Source organism: Pinus tabuliformis, chromosome 2_1 (assembly GCF_031772625.1).
Source record: "Pinus tabuliformis cultivar Carrire ecotype Pingquan chromosome 2_1, CPIR1, whole genome shotgun sequence".
Taxonomy (NCBI): domain Eukaryota; kingdom Viridiplantae; phylum Streptophyta; class Pinopsida; order Pinales; family Pinaceae; genus Pinus; species Pinus tabuliformis.
The window spans coordinates 218,266,348-218,287,259 of record NC_142299.1 but is presented as its reverse complement, the minus strand read 5'-3'; the positions used below and the strand labels follow the sequence as shown (position 1 = coordinate 218,287,259).

Here is a 20,912-nt window from a genome sequence, read left to right as displayed (position 1 = left end):
GGGATTCAAGAAAAGGATGATATGTAGGCAAGCTAAGATGAAGCAAGAAGGGCCACACCAAGGACAACCAAATGAAGCTAAGATGATCAAGGGAGAATCAAGGTGAGGTATGTATGCATCAAAGTCTAGTCATGTTATTCTATGTATATTCTTGAGTCACGGGAATAGTTCTATGACATGATCAAGTATGAAAGAATCTCTTTCACCAATAACATGCTCGAAGGCATGTGCTACAATGCAATGAAGGTCAACAAAAGGAAAATACTCACATAAGGAGTATAAGATTGCTGACTAAGAAGCAAGAAGAAATGTTGACTAGTCCAAGATGAAGAAGTGCTCCCACAAGGAGTAGTAAGTGGTTGACCAATCTATCCATGAAGCAATGAAGAAAGAGATCAAGCATGTGAAGAACACCATGATCATAAAGAATCTCTCTATTTGACAAAGATACTTTGAAGACATCTCCTGAAAGAAGGCATGAGAAATCTGACAAAGGAAGAAAAAGATCAAAGGAACCTTGACACCTATGAAGGCCTTGGAGATATGAAAGGTGCAGATAACTGATTCTACTCTACGAAGATGTCATGATGAAGAAGCCATCCAATAAAAGCACCATTTAATGTTCAAGCAATATCAGGATGAAGTCATGAAGGGCTACTAGATCAAAGCATGGTAACAAGCAAGTACAAAGAAGCATCCATGTGAAGAGTAGTCCGAAGCATAGACAAGATGACAAGGAATAACTAGATGACAATAGAAATGACAAGAAGGCCACTTTCCACGAAGGAAGCAATGGCATGACAAAGAAGGAAGGAAAGTGATTGATGGATGGTGCCCTACCAGGAAGAAGCTCGAATGAAGACTTCATGACATCAAAGGAAAGAAGGAGATCAAGCAGCTGGAGGACTCACGAAGAAGAAGTTGCTAATGAATGGACAAGTCCCTAGCTAAGAGGGAGTTATAACAAGTTCCCAATTACAAAGGAACTTGGACAAGTACCTTGTCAAAGGATACTTGGGCATGCCTTCCTCGATTGAGAGGAAGTGATAGACACAACATTCTTGTCTTCTCTTGGGAAGAAAGAATGGGAGGATTGGGTAATCATCTGGCATCCGATACTCTTTGAGGATGTGTAGGGCATCCAAGACAAGAGTAGGCAAGAGGACCGATATTCTTTGAGGGCTGGGAACCCAAGACAAGAATAGTCCTAGAAGGTCATACTTAGTGAACACCCAGGTGGGTATGTACCTTGAGGGACAATGACTAAGGTGTCTATAAGTCATTGGTATCGCCAACATTGTACTCTGATCTATTTAGAGATAGAGCTGTCAGTCAAGGCCTTCTGTGGAAACAATGTTGGTTACTATGATGCTATAACAGATGGATTGCCAATCCGGTTTCTCTTATGTGAATTCTTCAAGATTGAAACATAGACAAACACCTTGTAATGTTGTATGAATACCTCCCTAGTTAAGAGGGAGTGTTGAAGGAAATGTAATTAGGTTCGGTCTTCATAAATGTACTTTTGATATTTGTATTTATTCAAGAAAAGAAATATTATTTTTATAATATATGTCAATGAGTTTCTTGCTCATTGAAATAGGTCTAGCGCATGTTAAAGTGGTACAGGTGAGTCAAATAGTCAAAAGAAAATGTTGAAGACCTTAAGGGCATGTTGTACCATGTATATGTTTGTATAAGAGTCAAAGAATATACCTCCAAGCAAAGTCAAGTCTCCTCCAAAGCAAAGACACCATCAAAGAAGCAATCCGAGCTATATGTCAAGTCGGCCTGCAGTCATCTAGTCGGCCTCAAGTCGACCTAAAGGAGGGACAATCCTCTATATATAGAGGCTGTCCACTCCTCTAAATAGAACGCACTCATATCTTTGAAATCAACAAAGTAAGGAGGCAAGAAAAGGGTGAATGAAGGAAGAAGAAAGGGTCTCCAAGTGTAGCGAAGAAAAGGGTACACAACCGAGCTCAAAAGGACTGTTTCTACGGAAAGCTGCAGCGACACATGCCAAGATAAAGAGGGTATCTCTGTTGTCATAGCAGCCCTCTACCACAGTCACACATATCTGATTGGTTGGGCTAGTAAAGTAGGCCTATAAAGCCTCCCACTCAAGCGAAGAAGCAAGGAAGAAGAGCGAAGGTAATAGGACTGTCCTAAAGCCTATTACAGTCACACGTGCGAAGAGAAGGAGGTTGTCTCTGCTGTTATAACAACCCTCCCATTACAGTCATACAAGTTTGTTGGTTGGTGAAAAGAAAGAAGGGATCATCATAAGGAAAGAGTCTCATCCAAGGTATCTCTTCTAGAGCAAGTGCAACAAGATCTAACAACAGTTGGAAGGAGGACGAAGTGCTGGGAAACGAAGTGCCGAAAGAAGGAAGTGCTGGGGAACAAAGTGCAGAAAGGAGGAAGTGCCTGGGAACAAAGTGTAGAAAGGAGGAAGAACTTGACTTGTGCTTGGAGGACATTCTAGTCAAGGGTGTAGGGTTTGGCATTGATCAACAAAAAGCTTCAATAAGAGAAATTTACCAAAGGGTTTTCCTCTCAAGAGAAGAGAGGTTTTTGCCCTGGCAGAGAGCCAACATCTTGTGTTCTCGTTCTTATGTTTTTGGTAGCATATTGATGAAGTACACACACATGCATTAATAATAAGAAGAAGAAGATTAAGCTAACAAGAAAAGCAAAAAGACTCCACAAATTGTTATAAGGTAAAGAAGAATCACACTACACCTAATTGCCCTTAATTCTTCAACAAGTCGACCTCAGTCAAATGTAGGCTCATGAAGCCCAATGGATGTGTCTCCTCACCCTCAACAAATTGTATAAATAGGAGTGACCCTTCTCTCATTTGGACATCACTCATCTCATCACATCATCTTCTCTCTCCTCTCTTGATTGGTTCGTACAACTTGGAGGCTCTCTTCTTCGCACGTGTGGAAGGAAGGCAGATTTCTGGACTGGTTTTGAAGGCCGAAAATTTCAGGACTAGGGCATGCGTTGACCAACAATATTTGACTAGCGTTGACTTCTGTTTTGGGGGCAAAATTTCGATTTCTGCAGGATGCATTCTTTGGCATGAATTTCAAGGTGATTGGGGACTGTTTGACTGAGTTGACTATTGTGTTGACTTTCTAGTTTGACTGCAAAATTACAACAAACTTTGACTGGGTTGACCGAGCTTGTTTTGGGTTGACTTTGACCCTCTTTGGAGGCCGCATTCTTCTGCTATTGACTGAGATGATTGGAGGATGTTTTGTTGTAGCTTTGACCACCATTGACTTTTTCGTTAGAGCTGCATTTACTGTTGATTAAGCAAATTTTTTTTGTGCATGTATTTCTGATATTTGTATTCTCTCTCTCTGTGCTAAACTATTGAAGAATAATAAGAAGATGTTGATCAAAGGGTTTCCCCACATTGGGGTTTGTCCCTGGCATCCACCAGATCTTGTGTCCTCGTCTTGGCTTGTCTTCTGCATATGTTTTTATGTTCTATCTGCATTTACTGTCAATGTGTATAATTGAATGTGATTACTACTAAAGATAATTGGAAATTTAGTAAGCATGTCTTTCGGATTAATCACATCAGTGTTATTTGGTCACATTTCGAACCAGCTAATGTAGTTCATCCTCAGGACAAAGATGAAAAAATCTATAGATCCTAATGAATAAATAGCAAGGAAGCATCTGAGTCCAGAATTAGCCATTAGGAAATTAGTTATTATATATATATCTATATATATTCTTTTTATTTTATTTATTTTTTTATATTTTAAATTCCAATTAAAAACTAGCTGTTAATTGTTTATATAAATATTTAATTATTTACTAATAATATTAAAATTATTCTAAACATATTAATTATTATAATATCAAATAAGAACTTATTTATTAATAGTATTAAATTATTATATATGTACTATTGATTATATTAACTATTTTTTATTTATAACTTGTCGAATCAAAATCATATTAATAATACAAACTAACCCTATTTCTATTTCATAAATAACTAAATAGATTAATAAAAATAGAATAATTTATTAATAATATTAAATTATTATATATATATTGTTTATTATAATGACCAGATAAAAAATTATTTATTAATGATATTAAATTATTTATTAATAATATTAAATAATTATATATGAATTATTGATTTTAATAAACATTTTTATTTATAAGATGACCAGAGACAACTCCAAAACGAATTAATAATGCAGACTAACCTTATTAAGGGGCTATGAGACCATCTTGAGGAGGCTGAGTGCTTGATATTGGATTGGCATGCCGAAGTCCAAAGAACTTCGATTCTTGGGGTTGTAAACCTTAGTGAGTGTGGAGGGAGTGGGCTAGCCTTTCGAGATGCCTGTAGTACCACTGCATGGAGTACTGAGCTGGGTGCTTGCCTTGGGGTAGAGGAGGTTTGAGCCTGGGCATGAGCCTTGGGCTATCGTATAGACCGATGAGGCTTTACGCCTGGTTTCAAAAGTTGGGAAAAGGGATAAAGATTCCTTGGGATTTCCCTGGTGATGTGTAAACTTTCGATGCCTGCTGGTTATACTAGTTCAACAGAGGGTGTAGGGCAAGCATGAAGTAATAAATAACTAAAATAAAATAAAATAAAATAAAAAGTTAAATGGTTCAACTTAACTTCGAGACGAAGTTCCTTAAAGAGGGGGAGTATGTAATGCTCCATAATAATAATAATAATAATAATAAATAAATAAATAAATAAATAAATAAAATAATATTAATATATAAGTCAATAAATGATAAATAATAAAGAAAATATAATATTATTAAATAAATAATAAAGACAATATAATAATAGTAAACAATAAACTGGAGTTTTAAATAAATATATATAAGAGTAAACTATATAAACAGTAAAAATAAGTAAAGTTAACAAAAAGTAAAAAGGAATAAAATAAGAAAGAGTTAAATTAAAAGAAATATTGAATTAAGTATAACTTAAATCAAAGAACTAAAAGTTGCATGTTGACACATGGTTGTGTGCATGTGGATCCCTTTCCAATTCCCTTCCATTTTTGGAACAATTGGTTCTATTTAATGGACGAAGAGGGGAATGAGATTAGTCATTCTTCTGGAGAAGAGTTTTGAGAGGAAAATGAAACATTGGCAGTAGTACGTCGATTGAGGGCTCGCGGGTGGCCAATTGTAGAAAGATTATGTGTAGTTGAGCCTATATTTGGGTGGAGAGTCGTCCCCAAAACTTTGTTGCGGTTAGTGAGATTCAAAACATTGAACTCTGAAATCACAAGTAACGAATATCATTGCTACAAATAAGTTGCCTCTGCTCATGTTTTTCGAAATTCTATGTTAATTAGTTGAATAGTTGTGTGTTGATTATTAATGACATAAATTGATGTAATTAATTGCATATTTAATTATGGGTTGTTACATTAAACAAAGCACTGGTCAAAATTCTAATATAGGATGTGTTGGATTCTTCGGCCCCCCCAATCACTTCCTGGTGGCTTGTTTCACATTTTTGATGGCTGGAATGACCATCTTTGGCAACCATAAACCATTTTGGACTCCTCATGGAAGAGGGGAAAATATGATTTGTGAATAATCTAGCTCCATTATGCCTTGATCCAAAATTGTTCCCTTATTAGCTAGCTTGTCTGCTTTTGAATTCAAATGCTTGTATACATGATATAGCTCTATCACTTCAAATTTCTTCAACTGCAAAGAAATCCTTTGGAGTATTGTGGCATTGGCATCTCCCCCTGCCTTTAGGTTGTTGACTTGTTTTATTACGATTAAATGAGTCTCCAGAAACCAACAATCTCCTTATAAATTTGATAATTGCTAATTTTGATCCTCCCCAGAGAGCCAAATATTCAGCGTGATTGTTTGTTGATCTACCCAATCCCTGGGCCAATTTAAACACTCTTTGATCATCAAGGCAAAGAATGACCCTTGCACTCCTACCAACCCTTTTTCTACAACTCCTAACTAACAACTTGTTAAATCCCAAACCTAGCACCTGGAAATTAGTTCCTAGCAAATTACTATAGATCTACTAAATAAAAGCATAACTAGGTTCTTAACACAATTATTTAGTGGAAGCAAGAATATTAACCAATCTCAATACAGATTCTGCCCAATCAACTGTTCTTCATTAACTTAATAATTTGAACCTACTTGGGCTCTTGTCCTATTATAATGGCCCTACTAAGGAAAATACATTGCCAATATACCTCGGATCTAATCCAACCGACCAAGCCCTAGATCTGTCCTTGATCTGCTTGGTTGATCTAGATCTCTAATGCTGTAGCCCTACATCTTCCTCGGACTCGACACACTTGAGTATCTCACTCCTCGTTTGAGAAAATCTCTTTCTCAATAGCTCGTGCTGCTGTATTGTGTTTTCTTCTGCTCTCCTTAGCCTCACTTTTATAACTTTTTTTTGAGCTAAATCCCTAACCCTAATCTCCAAAGTGATGGATGGCCAAGATTAGATCTCGTCTTGCTTGAGATCAACGGTTGAGATTAAAACATGATCACCAAAGTAAATACTTCACTTTTCCTAAGTTACTTTAGCTCAATGGCCAACATAATATATCATGTGCTTGTTGATTTTGTGTAGCATCGGATGTCCTCTAGCTCCGAAATTTTGTGGAGGGGCTAGAATACATAAGATCTCCAAGACCCAAAAATCTTTTGGACAAATTCTGCCCGGATTGTGAGTTATTAAAATAATTATTATTTTTAATGGGGTTCCTAAGTCTAAACTTAGGGAAATAAAAATATTAATGGGTATTAATAAAAATATGGGTGAGAAGCTTTTAAGAGACGAGGATCAAGTCAGTTTTAATCTTAGCCATTGATTAGGGACTTAATCTTGGCCATTGATTCATCAACATGAAAAGTATAAGAGGAGGCTTGACGGTCAGTTGGAGATACACCATATTGATCAGTCAGTTCGATTTTTCTGGGGCGAGGTTTGCTGAGAAAATCAAATAGGTGATCTGAGTTGCAGCAGAGGGGCAGGGATAGTTGAGGTTGGAGGATCTTCTCTAGGACCTCGAATACACAACAGAGAGAGGCAGAGATAAGCCAGAGGAGGCAGCACATACGAAGGGAGGCTAACGCTATGCCAGGAGGGCCCACGCATTGCTTGATGCAGAGGGAAGAGCTGCCCTCCTGCAGAAGTCCAAATTCAGCCCGGGAGCAGCAGGATCAGCCGAGAAGGCTGACGTCAGAGCTCCAGGAGGCAGAGGAGGTAGTGTGGAGGCTGATGCAGAGTCTTAGAGTGCTCCACGCAGGTCCACACAACTATTGCAAAGGGGCAACACAATTGTAGCTAGGGATAGTCAGTCCAGTTGCTGGATTGGAGGGATTTTGCCGGGTGAAGTGAGGTAAACTCACTTAGGTTTCTGCCAATATATTTTCTCTCTGTAATTGGATAGCCGAGAGGGCATCCAACATTGTATTCAGAACTACTGCTTAATAATAAGAAACCCTCTGCGCTGCTGCACCGGTTTTCCCTTATTGGGTTTTCCGGGGACGTTTGTCCAAAAATAACAGTGTCCCTTGTGTGTTTGTCTCATATCTATTTCAGTTTATGATCTGTATGTCAGTGTAGTCTGCAGTAATGTTTTTCATCAGTGTTTAAATAATTAAATAACTTGTTGAATGTAAAAACAAGTAGGAGATGATAAACCAATGATTGCAGTACGATTTCTGATGTGTAGATTTAGAAATTTTCACATGGTATCGGAGCATTGCAGATCATAGGACACTGAAGACATCAGCTGGGAGATCCAGTAAATTTGTTGCAAAGAAGCAATTGTCCCGAGTGACAGCGCTGTTTCAGAGGCAGAGGAGCAACTGCAGGAGTGATGCAGAGCCAGAGAAGTAACGCAGAGCCTCACACAGTGCCTGCGTCAGCATTTCGAGCTTGTAGAGGGTGACGCAATACCTGAGAGGAGCTCAGACAGTGATTGCGTCAGCTCTCTGGGCTAGCGCAGAGCTTGAGAGGCTCAAATCAGTTAGTTGCCGGGGCTGGATGAGCAGAGTAGATTCGATCTGAGGAGCTGGTGGGACGTTGTTGTTGTTGGTGCAGAACGCTGTCTGTGGAGACAAAGCCGAGGCAGAGGGAGTTACTACCTTGACAAATTTCTAGCGAAAGAAATCTAGATCCGGGTTGCAGCAACAAAGGAGGATTGGAGAGGAGTGATTCGACATTTGGCGAGAGGATTTTCGTGAAGGAAATCAGGACTCAGAGGGAGTCTAGAGGAGCTTGTTCCTTAGAGGATTTCTAACGCCAAAGAAATCCAGATCCGAGTCTTGCTGGATTAACAGCAGGAGAGGGAGAAGAGAACCCGTCCTATATTTTTTTTGAGCAGAGATGGCAGTCAATGGACTGAGGGATCAGGATAGATTGGATGGAGCATCCAATTTTGTCATCTGGAAGGCCAGGATCCTGGCAGTCTTAGACAAGAATCACATCAAGGATTATGCCTTGAAGGTAGTTGCTGTTCCGGTCGACATTGATCCACTGAAGAACTACGAGGAGGCCTAGGCGAAGGCCAAGTGCATGATTCTAGACGGGTCGAAGATCATGTGGTCCCACACATTGCTGAGAAGGAAACAACAAGGGAGATGTGGGAGGCTTTGACCACCTTGTACGAGGGGACTTCCGTTCAACGGAAGATGCTATTGGAGAATTAGCTGAGATAGTACCAGATGCAGAAGGGAGAAGAGATCGATCCCTTCCTCCTCAAGTTGCAAGGGATTCGAGACCAGTTGACTTCCGTGGGGTCTACACCAAATCCTAAGTTCATGGTCAGGACTGCCCTGAATGCAGTCACCGAAGGCTGGGAGACATTTGTCCAAAGTATTTTGGGCAGAGCTTCTCTCCTCAGTTGGGAGGAGATGTGGGCAACTCTTCGATAGGAAGAGATCAAGAGGTTGACCAAGGCAGGGAGTAGCAACAGAGGAGCCCAGGTCAAGAAGGAGGAGGAGGAAGATGCAGGTCTCGCATCATCGGGACAACAAGGGCAGCAGAAGTGAAAGAAAAAGGATATATCCAAGGTCAGAGGCTTCAAGTGTGGGGAACTAGGACACTTCGCCACTCAGTGCCCTCGGAAAAAGGGCAAGGAAGAGGCTTCTGACTCGAAGGATGCTTCAGCGAAAGCTGACAGGGAAGGTGAGGATGATGATTGTGCCATGAGTGCTCATGCGCCTCTGGAGAAGAGGTGGGGCGACATGGAGCTGTAGTCGAGAGGATTACATGGGGGGCATGATCCTTGAGGTGCCCAGACTCTTGGATCACATACGGCTACGGGAGCCCTTAACGATAGTAGCAGAATGACGGGTGTCAGTTGGTGCGAGATGTGATGGAGGAACAGTGGCAGAGCTAGAGTGCCAAAGTCTAAAGTAGCGCAGTGGAGGTTGCAGTAGTGCGAGAGGCACAAAGAAGATTGTAGCAGCAGAGGGTCAGCACAGATTGGCTGCAGAAGTAGCTTCAGCATCACGGGGTATCCAGACTGACTAGTGTGTCAGTTTTTGGGTGAAGTTTCAGTTGCTTACTTCTCAGCAACTGAGTTGCAGTACAACAATTAGCAGTGGCAGTGCTATGGGCAGTGTGATGCAGCGTTTGAGAGGGAGTTGTAGTACAGATGTAGCAGTGACAGTGGCAGTGTCATGGGCAACAGTACAAGATGCAGCAGTGTAGTGGATGAAGGGCAGCTGGTCAAGCAACAACAACACAAAGGACCAATGCAGTAGATCAATGTGATGTTTCTGTTGAAAAGTATTACTAGAGCACATTCCTCGCTAAGAGGGAGTGTTGATTTTGGGTAGCATCGGATGTGCTCTAGCTCCAAAATTTTGTGGAGGGGCTAGAATACATAAGATCTCCAAGACCCATAAATCGTTTGGAGAAATTGCACTCGGATTGTGAGTTATTAAAATAATTAATATTTTTAATGGGGTTCTTAAGTCTAAACTTAAGAAAATAAAAATATTAATGGGTATTAATAAAATATGGGTGAGAAGCTTCTAAGAGACGAGGATGAAGTTTGTTTTAATCTTAGCCATTGATTAGGGACTTAATCTCGGCCGTTGATTCATCAACAGGAAAAGTATAAGAGGAGGCTTGAGGGTCAGTTGGAGATACACCATATTGATCAGTCAGTTTGATTTTTCTGGAGTGAGGTTTGCTGAGAAAATTGAACAGGTGATCTAAGTTGTGGCAGAGGGGCAGGGATAGTTGAGGTTGGAGGATCTTCTCTGGGACCTCGAATACACAACGGAGAGAGGTAGAGATAAGCTAGAGGAGGCAGTGCAGACCAAGGGAGGTTGACGCTGGGCCAGGAGGGCCCACACATTGCTTGACGCAGTGCCAGCGCAAAGGGAAGAGTTGCCCTCCTGCAGAAGTCCGAATTCAGCCGGGGAGCAGTAGGATTAGCCGAGAAGGCTGACGTCAGAGCTCTAGGAGGCAGAGGAGGCAGTGTAGAGCTGATGCAGAGTCTCAGAGTGCTCCACACAGGCCCACGCAGCTACTGCGAAGGGGCAGCGCAGTTGTAGCTGGGGATAGTCAGTCCAGTTGCCGGATCGGAGGGATTTTGTCGGGTGAAGTGAGGTAATCTCACTTAGGTTTCTGCCAATATATTTTATCTCTGTAACTGGATAGCCGAGAGGGCATCCAGAGTTGTATTTAGAACTACTGCTTAATAATAGAAAACCCTTAGAGCTGCTGCACCAATTTTCCCACATTGGGTTTTTCCGGGGATGTTTGTCCAAAAATAATAGTGTCCCTTGTGTGTTTGTCTCATATCTATTTCAGTTTATGATTTGTATGTCAGTGTAGTCTACAGTAGTGTTTAAATAATTAAATAACTTGTTGAATGTAAAAACAAGTAGGAGATGATAAACCAGTGATTGCAGTAGGATTTTTGATGTGCAGATTAAATTTTTTTTATAGTGCTTTTCCTAAGTTAGGCTAAGTTACAATACTCAATACTTGAGCAAGTGTCTTAGGAGACTTTGGGTGACTTCTGCATGGCTAGCACTAAGGGCTATGCAAAAGTGCCTACCTAAGCTACAATAATCAACACAACTCTCCACTTGGTAGTGAGTCATTTGTGGGTGTAACTAACTACTCTCAATTAAGTGTCATGAGTGTAACTAACTACTTTCAATTAAGTGATGAGTGGGTGATATGAGTAATTAGTGACTCTCAACTTAGTGATGAGTCATTAATGACTCAAATATGAGTTTAATGATTTACAAATAAAATAGCTCATGTGCAAAATATGTTTTGTGAAGGCACACACAATTATATGAGATTAATCTTCTTTTTATAAACACTTACTGTTGTATTTCTACAAGAACATTTTTTAAGAGCTAGATCTTCTAACAATGTCTCAATATTGAGGTATTATTGACACAATATGTGCTGCTTTTGTTGCTGTGCTAGGCCAAAATATGCTAATGCTCAAAGTAGTTTTTGGCATTATTGTTGTCCTGGGTTTGTAGTTGCAGCATCTGTGAGCTGGCTGATTCTATTAGTCATCCAATTCAATGAGTTTCTATGGTGTTTCTTGCTTTGTTATACAACCTGCCATGAAAGGTTGATGGCAAGATACCCGCTCTATAAAAACTCATCTACAAGGTGTTATAACTAGAAGTCCATGTGACTTGTTTTTCGTCATAAACCATCAGGAGGTTTTATGGCCCCTTCAATTTTTCTAATATCTGATAGAAATTATATTCCAACTTTCTAATTTCCCACTCATGGGAAGAAACACATGTGAAGTTTGAACAAATGGAATCTTGAAATATGTCAAGAGAGCTTTAATATCAATAAAAATCAACTATAGAAACGAGGGGCAGATAAATGTTTCCACTGATGAGAAGGGAGTTCTCTGTGAGTCCATGTTAGAAATGAAGAAAAGACTTGCAAATAGGATAAGCTAAAATGGTCAACATTGATTTTGAGGGATAAATGCTATAGTTTCTTGCAAAATATTTTATTTGCTTACAATGGGTGACCCTGCAACCCCTGCTAAGGCAAGATACACATATCCATGTGCATCATGTTCCAATGACATCTATCTGGCCATACTGTCTTCCAAGGAGACTGGTGAGTAGCTTAGTTTTATCGAAGGAGAGACATCATTGAACCTTTTGCGAGAAATATAGTTAGAAACCCTCCTATTTTGAACTCCAGAAACTAAATTATGTGTTTGATTGTTGGTGTCGAAGTGTGAGTTTCCAAATGAAAGCCCAAAATTAGAGGACAGGAACGCATGAGATTAATTAAAGCCACTGTGCATTTGGTTTACAAGTCTTTTACTACGATGTATACTAATCTTGTGCTTTCTACCACTCCATCTCTGCCCCCATTTGTTATTTATTTGTATTCAGTGAACATTTGCTTAACAAGACTCTTACTAGGAAGTGTTCTAAACTTTTGTTTGCTGGTCACCTGTGCTCCTCCCATTTAGCTCGAAATTCTGCAATTAAATGGAACTTCTTTAAAGTAGAACAAGAACCTCCTTTCATCGTGGAAAATATTTTTTATCAAATTGGGCAATGGTAGGATATATGCAAAGTTGGTTATTAAATGCAAGAAGTAAAAAAATCCGAAGGGACTATATGGTAAAAATGGCTGGAGAAAAGGGAAAGGTAAAACTCAAAGAAATGCATGATGGGGAACGGATAAAATACTTCCATTAAGTTGAAAAGTTCTAAGCTAGAATAATTAGTTGTGTGTGATGCTTGCATGCATACATATTTGTGTCTGCATGTATGTTTGTCCCTAGATCATGTTATTTGGAAAGGTGAAACTCAGAAATGTGTGATGAGGAATGGATAAAATACTTCCATTGATTTGCAAGATTAATCAAGGTTCTGAGCTAGAATAATTGGTTATGTGTGATGTATGCAAGCACATATTTGTGTATGTATGTATCTTTGTTCCTAGATCATGTTATTTGATATTCACATCAACAAACTGACTGGAAGACTAATGCAAGAATACGGTACCATATCCCCGAGAAGGACACAATATTTTTAGTATATTATAAGTTTTCTTGGTCTCTTTATCATGTTCTGTGAGCAATTTCTTTTTATTTCACATTTCTGTGGGCATGCATACATATTTGTGTATGTATGTATGGTTTGATATTCACATCAACAAACTGACTGGAAGGCTAATGCAAGAAAAAGCTACTTGCATACCTCCGAGAAAGACAATATTTTTAATATATTATTAGTTTCCTTGGTCTCATTATCATGTTCTGTGATCAATTTCTTTTTATTTCACATTTCTGTGGGCAGACCTGAGATAACATTAGTACTTATATTTCTTTACAGCTGTGGTCAAACCCTAAGTTTTAAAGAATCTAAAGAGAACAAAGTTTATTTGTTTAAGATTTGAAAAACTGTTCTGAACATTTTGTACATCGGTTCAAATCCTGATTCCGTAGTTCTGTTATCATTGCAGACTTACGTGGACAAAAGCGACTACGCCAATGTTATCGGGGCCCTGCCATACTTAAAAGTCAACAGAAAAGCACTCTAATTTTTGTAGTTCTGAGTCACGTCTTTTAGAAATTCTCAATTTATATTCTCGTTTATTGATTTCTTCTAGCAGGGTTGTATGTGATCTGAACACAACTGAAGCTTGCATGCTTCAAGTGCTGTATGAATGCAATTATTATAATCTAGTGCAAGGTGTTTTTGGACATATTGTCAAAGATACTGTATTTCTAGTAGATAATTTTTGTTGTTCTTGCATGTCTCATCTTAATGATTCTGGTGAGAGGTACTTTTTACAGTTGTGGTATTTTACAAAAAAACTATAAATTATTAAGTATATAAAATATATACGATGTTGGTCTTAATTTAAAGTTAACCCCCTGCTGTGCCCTCCACTATATTTATATATATTTAAAAAAAAACAAATCATTAGCTGATGGTTCTTACTTTGAGTGATTGGGATTGTGGCTTGCCATCCCGTACACCCAGGTTCAAGTCTCCGGAGGTATGCTTTACCCTGTATTGATTAGGCTTAAGGAGTAGGCAGCCCACGGAGTTTTCACTCCATTCGTGGTCAATACAAGACATCTCGGCTCTTGCTTAGTTATTGGGTTTTCCTGTTAAAAAAAACAAATCATTAATAGATCTTGGTGGTGTGGATTATTAAAATTTTTCAATCTTAACCCTAGATTATCTCCGGATTTGAGACCATAGTCCACATTGGCAGTTTTGAACAAGAATATCAATCCTAGACATTCTAAAGATGAAATCTGCGGATTTGAGACCATAGTCCACATTGGCAATTTTGAACAAGAATATTAATCCTAGACATTTTAAAGATGAAATATTAAAATGGTTGAAGAAAATTCCCAACATCTGGCCATAAAACTTATTTACTTTTAGCTTTTTTTCTACCACACTGTTGAATGTATTGATTAATAGATAAAGCATGGTAAAGAACTGTGGAGTTGCTTTTATGCCTATTTTTTTAAAAGTCCATGGAATTGATATTCGGTATATAATATTCATATTCATGAAAAACTTGGACATGGAAAAATATAAATATTAAAATGTTCATTGTCCAATTTATAAATGATAAAATTGTTTTAAATATAATAACATTCAATATCAATTATTTTGGACTCGCTTTTTTTCAAGGGAAGAGCTAAAAGCTGTGCTTGATTCAGAGAAGTGTTTTAATGGCTATGCTTTAGATGGTATATTAGTGTAGAGAGGGATCAAATCCCTTGGAGGTGCAAACAATTTTTTAGATTGCAAAATTTGACTAAAAGTTTGCACCTTGGGAGATTTGATCCATCATGACACATAATAGATTTGGATTTAAGATGAATCAACACTGATAGTAGATCAAGAGCATGTTACAATAACCTTTACACTAAATTTTGTGCATATTATAATAACCTTCACATGTTTAATACATTTTTGAAAATATCTTATTAAGATTAGTAATTTCCACTTCTCATGACCATATTTGGCTTGTCTTGCACAATGATAATAAAATACACATATTTTGATGTTGAAAGTTCATCATTACAAGTTCACAATTCTAACAGCTTGACATATAACTGTGAAAGAATTATCATTTGACATTTATGTATAAAAAAACTTAATACTAGTTATATCATCAATCCTTGCCACAACAACATTTTTACTACTTTTGGAAGTTGCTTTGAAAAACACACCTTGAGGTAAGGGTTACATTATGTAACACAAATTTCTGTTTGCTTTAGGTTTGAGGGATATTTATTTTGCCAAATTCCCTTGGAACTTGCCCCAACATCATCCCTTTTTGACTCACTATTTGGGTGATGTAAAAAATAGTGACAATAAAAGCATAATGGATAGCTTCTATCAAACACATGAGTGAACAAACGCCTTTTTGGCACAACTAGCTACTTTAACATCAAAAGCATTTCTAATTTGCACAAACTTGACATTGCTTTTGGAGAAACACTTACTTGTAATGTGGCTTCTTTGAAGGGTGAGAAATAAATGGGGTGCATGGAGCTACAATGATCAATATGTAAATGAAGAGTGAATCTTTGGATGTGTCTAAAAGTGGGAAACACTACCTAGATAGTCTTATAATACATGATTTAACAAGATTGCTTTAGAATGACATCTGAAGTTGAGTTTCATGACCTCATAAGCATATAATGATTTGGAAAGTACATATGATGTAAACTCATACCAAAATATGGGTAAAATTTATTGATATGTAGTTAACATGGAAGTCCAATGTAATGGACCTCCCTAATACTTAAGCATTGAATCTTGTTTGAGTAAGCCAAAATCATTGTTCCTAATAGAAGAAAATTGTTATTACCAAAAGCAAGAGTTTACAAGTCGAGCTCTAGAGAGATACAATCTCAAAGCTAAATTTCACTAGGATTTAAAGTGAAATAGGGAATCAAAACTCAATTGAACTTTGTAAAAGCGTTATCTCTATTTCCTTAAACTTGCTATCTAAGAGATTGAAATGTCATTGCTAATGTGAGGTGTACTTGCAGCGATTACTAGCCATCTCCTTAAAACCTAGGAATGTGAAGTGTTGAGGTTGTGTCTGAGTATGTGTAAACCATTGTTCTTGTTGTAGAATATAACTAGGTTCAGTCTTCATAATGACTTGTAATTATGAATCTATGAAAAAGACAGATAATAAAATGTATTTTGTAATAATTGCATCATGGGCTTCATGAGCAAGAAGTTTTTATTATAGGACAAAGACTTCTTCTTGATGTCTTTAGGGGTTTGTCATCTTGCCATAAATATATAATTTAGAGTCATGTATATGAAGTGTTGTTACACTTGTAAAGAAGTCAATGTAAAAGCTCTCCTAGAAGACAAGCACATTCATCCATAAGTCGGCCTCAACATATGCAGAAAGAAGCTTCATGTCGGCTCCAATATCTATATATATATATATATATATATATATATATATATATATATATATATATATATATCTATATCTATATCTATATCTATATCTATATGTTTGAGACATGTTGGTTCATCTATGTTATGTCGGCTCAAATAAATAGACACGACTTTTCGTTGGTATATGTCGGCTCCAATATAGATAGCTAACTACTATATATAGGTGTATACCCTTGCTGTCTAGAGATAGATCACAGAGCTCGCATATCCTTTGAGAGTTTCGGGTAGACTACAACGAGATTTCAGATTGTATCTCAAGTATAGGAGCTCGGGCATCAACACAGAGATTCAGATCTCTCCTCAATAGTTAGGATCTCTCCTCAGCAACTCAAAAGTCCTCCATAGTAGCTCGATGATGACAATCATGCTCAGTTTACTCAGTGATGCTATTCGGTGCCTGCTCTACATGATGTCAAGGCTGGTAATACATGGTGTACACAATGATGATAGAAGAACCAATGAAGGATGACTGTGTCTTGATCTAGGAGAGGCTCTATAAGTCAAATGTAATTGTCAAGGTCACTGTACTCATCTAGTGAAGAATCTATAAGAAGAAGAGTTGCGAGTTTTCCCCTCAAAAGGAGGGGTTTTATCGCTGACTTGGAGCCTAATTATTATGTCATTGTCTTATTGGTTTGTTTGCTATTTGATGTATTGTACATGAACAATAATAAGGAACAAAGATAATGTAAGAAGAAATACACAAGTAGTAAACAAATAAAGAGAATTTGAATTAAAACTTCTACCCTACCTCATTTTTCAACATGGTATCAGAGCTATGGTTCAGTCAAGGGCATTCAGTAATAGTGACACTCCAAGAAGGGCATCTAATCTAAGGGAACAAGTCTTCAAAATGGCATTATCTTAAAACAACTTTATGTATCTTGACATACATATCACAATAACTAACTTCAGATTTCTGTCACCCTCTCGGTTCAAGTCACACGACAGAGTATGGTGCAAATATAGTTGATACCGTAATGATATTCCACGTGAATCTTTAAGTTAGTGATAAGCTCGGATCACAGTGCCATAATTCGATGAATGCTACTAATAAGAAGAACAAAATTCAGACTGTATTATAATCACAAAAAAGTGTAATGTGCGGTATCTCATTAACATAGTCTCAACGTACTTCATGTTGAAGTTTTGATGGTGACCACACCTCAACTTGATAAATCATACTTGATCTCAATCTCGGATTACCTCAGTCACAATTTGGAGAAATGCTACAACTAGGACAAATATCCTCGGGCCTCCTCAAGAAAAGTATCGCAATGCTGATCTATTATAACTACACCTCTATCATGGGCAAGCAGTGCCAGGTCTCGGTGCTATAAAGTGATGATCAATGTCTACACAATGCTGCTAACTTCTATAGAATGCTACAAGGTTCCATAGTCCACTTGTGTGATAGCAATACAATGCCATCTCAAGTATATCAATAATCACAAGAACTAGATATGAAAGGAGTCAAAGTATCTTGAAGACAAAAAGGCTCAAGTGATGATATGCTATGGTAGTATAAGAAGGTCTCAAAGAAAGTCTGATTTCAGTGGTGTCAAGGAAGTATTAGTTCATCAATCAAATCAAGCAAGGATCTCATCCTTACCCAGTAAAGAAGATCATTCAAGGAAGCATCAAGGTGAAGATTTCATCTTCACTTGCTAGGTAAGTATCTTTCATTCTATAATCAAGTTTGGTTAAATGACTTCGTGTTTTCAAGGAGATCTAAAAATTGGTTGGGTCATCGAAATTCCTTGCATAAGAAAGGAGGATAGATATAGTCCCCGAAATAGAAGTCATTGATATCTATGGAAAAGTCTCTGAAGGTCAAGCATTGTTTGAATGCATGGAAAAGAATCAAGGGACTCATAGGATTCTTATGAAATCAGTCAAAGGTCCTCTCATCCCTATGTAGCAGAGGAGACATCAAAGAGATATATGAAATGCTAGAAGATATATTCTATGAAAATGCAGTAAAGAAGGTCATATCACTTAGACTTGATCTACACAAAATCGAAGGTATCAAAGAATGACGGGATATATTTATAAGATCTCAATTGGGAGATCTGGGAGAGATGAGAAGAAGATAATCATCATTGTTCTTAAATGCACTAAAGTTACCTCATTCAAAAACTTGTGATCTCTATGCTAAATAGAAAAAGACAAGTTGAGGGCAAAAGTGTTGAAGGTTAAAGGAATCAAACATTTGCAGAAAGGAAAAGGAACTTTGGTCCTCAAACAAGACATAACAATATAACTAAGATTCAATGTTATGGAAAGAAAGCTCATATCACCGGAAAGATGGAGGAAGCTGAAGAAAAGGGCCAAGGAAAGAGGGAGTAACAGATCTCTACTATGATTGAGATGGTATCCCTCACAAAAGGGTCTTATCATAAGCTCCTAAATATTTTGTTATAGATATGACCATGATAAATAATAAGATGCATTATGGCATCATGGAAGCATTAGAAACAAGAGCTCGTGACATCACCATGGGAATCATGAAGGACAGAAGGAACAAAATCCATGGCAGTCAAACATGAAGGATATAGCTCTTGGGAACCTCATTGGACATTGAAGGAAAGGATGGAGTCATCCAAGACAAGGCTCATCATACATCAAGTAAAAAAGGAAACATCTACCAGATGGGGATATGCAAGATCCTCAAGATTCTCTGATGGAATCCTCATCAGAGGGTTCACTAATCTAGAGAGGAAGCAAGTGTTTCATCAGGAACTCCAACTTGTGGAATTCATGGATGATGGTACGATGACATAAGAGATGAAGCAAATCAAGGGGTTTGTTGTCACTCGCTGCTAAACATGTTTTCCACTGTCAAAAGGGTGAAAAAGAGCAGAAAAGTTTTCAGCCATCTCCCAAACCACAGAATCACTCAAAGCTAAATCAACCCCTCTCCATTGGATAGTGCATGGAATAAGCTTTCCAACGGTATGCGGAAGTCCAAAAATGGACTTCTGGATCAGAAGTTAGAGTAGATTGAAGCTGCCATTTGAAAGCCAAAAAAAAGAGAGAAAAAGACCATGGGTAAGTCTCATCGCAAATCACAATCAGAGCTTACTGAAGCAGCAGCAGGGGAAGACAACGAAATTTGCGATCAGCAATCGCCGATATTGCAAATCGCAAATAGGAGGTCTTGGCAGTGACGGATGAGTAGGCAATCAGAGGTTCGGGGGGAATTGACATATCGACGATTGCAAGTACCAGAGGGTACAACCAAATACGGCGTCATGAAACCGCCGAGCGCTGATAACATTAAAAATCGCCGAGATTCAGGCCTCTAGTGTTAAAACGACGGAGAGGGCCTATTGCGATTAACAAAGGAAATTAGCTACAAAACTAGAGAAGGATGGGCCTTTTCTTTCTCCTACAATAGGCCACGTGGCAGAATGCCATTGGTCCCGATGAATCCACATGGCAGTTGATGCCAACATGACATGGTGGTACGGAGGACACGTGGCATGCAGATCTGGCATTTTCAAGGGTCCAAAGAGGGCATATCCGGGTGACACGTGTCACCACTAACAAGGTGACACGTGGCATAGGATGACGTCACATCGAAGATCGCAAATCGATGTTTGTAGGTTGAGGCATGTTGTTACATCAAAGTTGAAGCCCCGATTGCGATCCGCCGATAAAAGGGGCTCTGATTCAGGGTTTAGCTGCAGTCACATAAGGTACCGAGGATCCAAGGGCTTAACGTAAAGGCGACCGACAATCGCAAGTTTTAGGAGGATTCACCAAAGGACATTGAAAGAAAATCACTGATTTTCCAATCTTTGATATTTAGATGAGCCCCGAGTCACTGCCCATGGTCCTATGACGCAAAAACACTGAAAGGGGCTAAACCACAGGGGGCCAAAGGAGATCGACACTCAAGTTTATAAAGTCTATTTAGTTTTAAAGCCCCCGGCCTTTGAGCTATGATTCACTTGTATTAACAACTTCACAGGGCATATACGGCTTCGATAAGCGTAGTACAGGGCTTTGAAGGTGGATGGGTCGGCAAATGAAGTATTAAATGAAAGCATGGTGCAACGCCAAATCAAGTATGGGGACTCGGGAAGATTAATGGCTTGGCATGGGGCTCACTCAGATACACAACGAAGGACCGCTAGGACATTCTCCACTTCTAGTCAGTAACAACAACTCACAGTCGACCCACTCTATGCTCTGGAGAACGAGCGGTTCGGGCAGTTAAGGCGAAAGCGTCAGGAACAAGCTAAGAAGAAGAGAGACACATTGCGGCAAAGATATGGCCTGATTGAGGGCCTTCACAGGAACAACAGAGGGACACTTCCTCCATCATTTTTTAGTTTTTCCTTTTTCTTTTATTCCTATAATTTCTATGTATTTTAAAGAAGGGAATCAAATCCCGATGAAATCAT

The 20,912-nt window shown here is 38.5% G+C and overlaps 1 protein-coding gene across 1 annotated transcript in view; it reads left to right on the top strand.

The window, feature by feature from the left end:
- Positions 1-13,747, top strand: part of LOC149199524 (large ribosomal subunit protein bL35c-like) — a 31,104-nt gene extending 17,357 nt beyond the window's left edge. Inside the window, exon 3 of the mRNA XM_089402475.1 lies at positions 13,505-13,747. Coding sequence (XP_089258601.1) covers positions 13,505-13,582 — 78 coding nt within the window. The 3' untranslated portion in view covers positions 13,583-13,747. The remainder of the gene's footprint in view (positions 1-13,504) is intronic.
- The last annotated feature ends 7,165 nt before the right edge of the window (positions 13,748-20,912 follow it).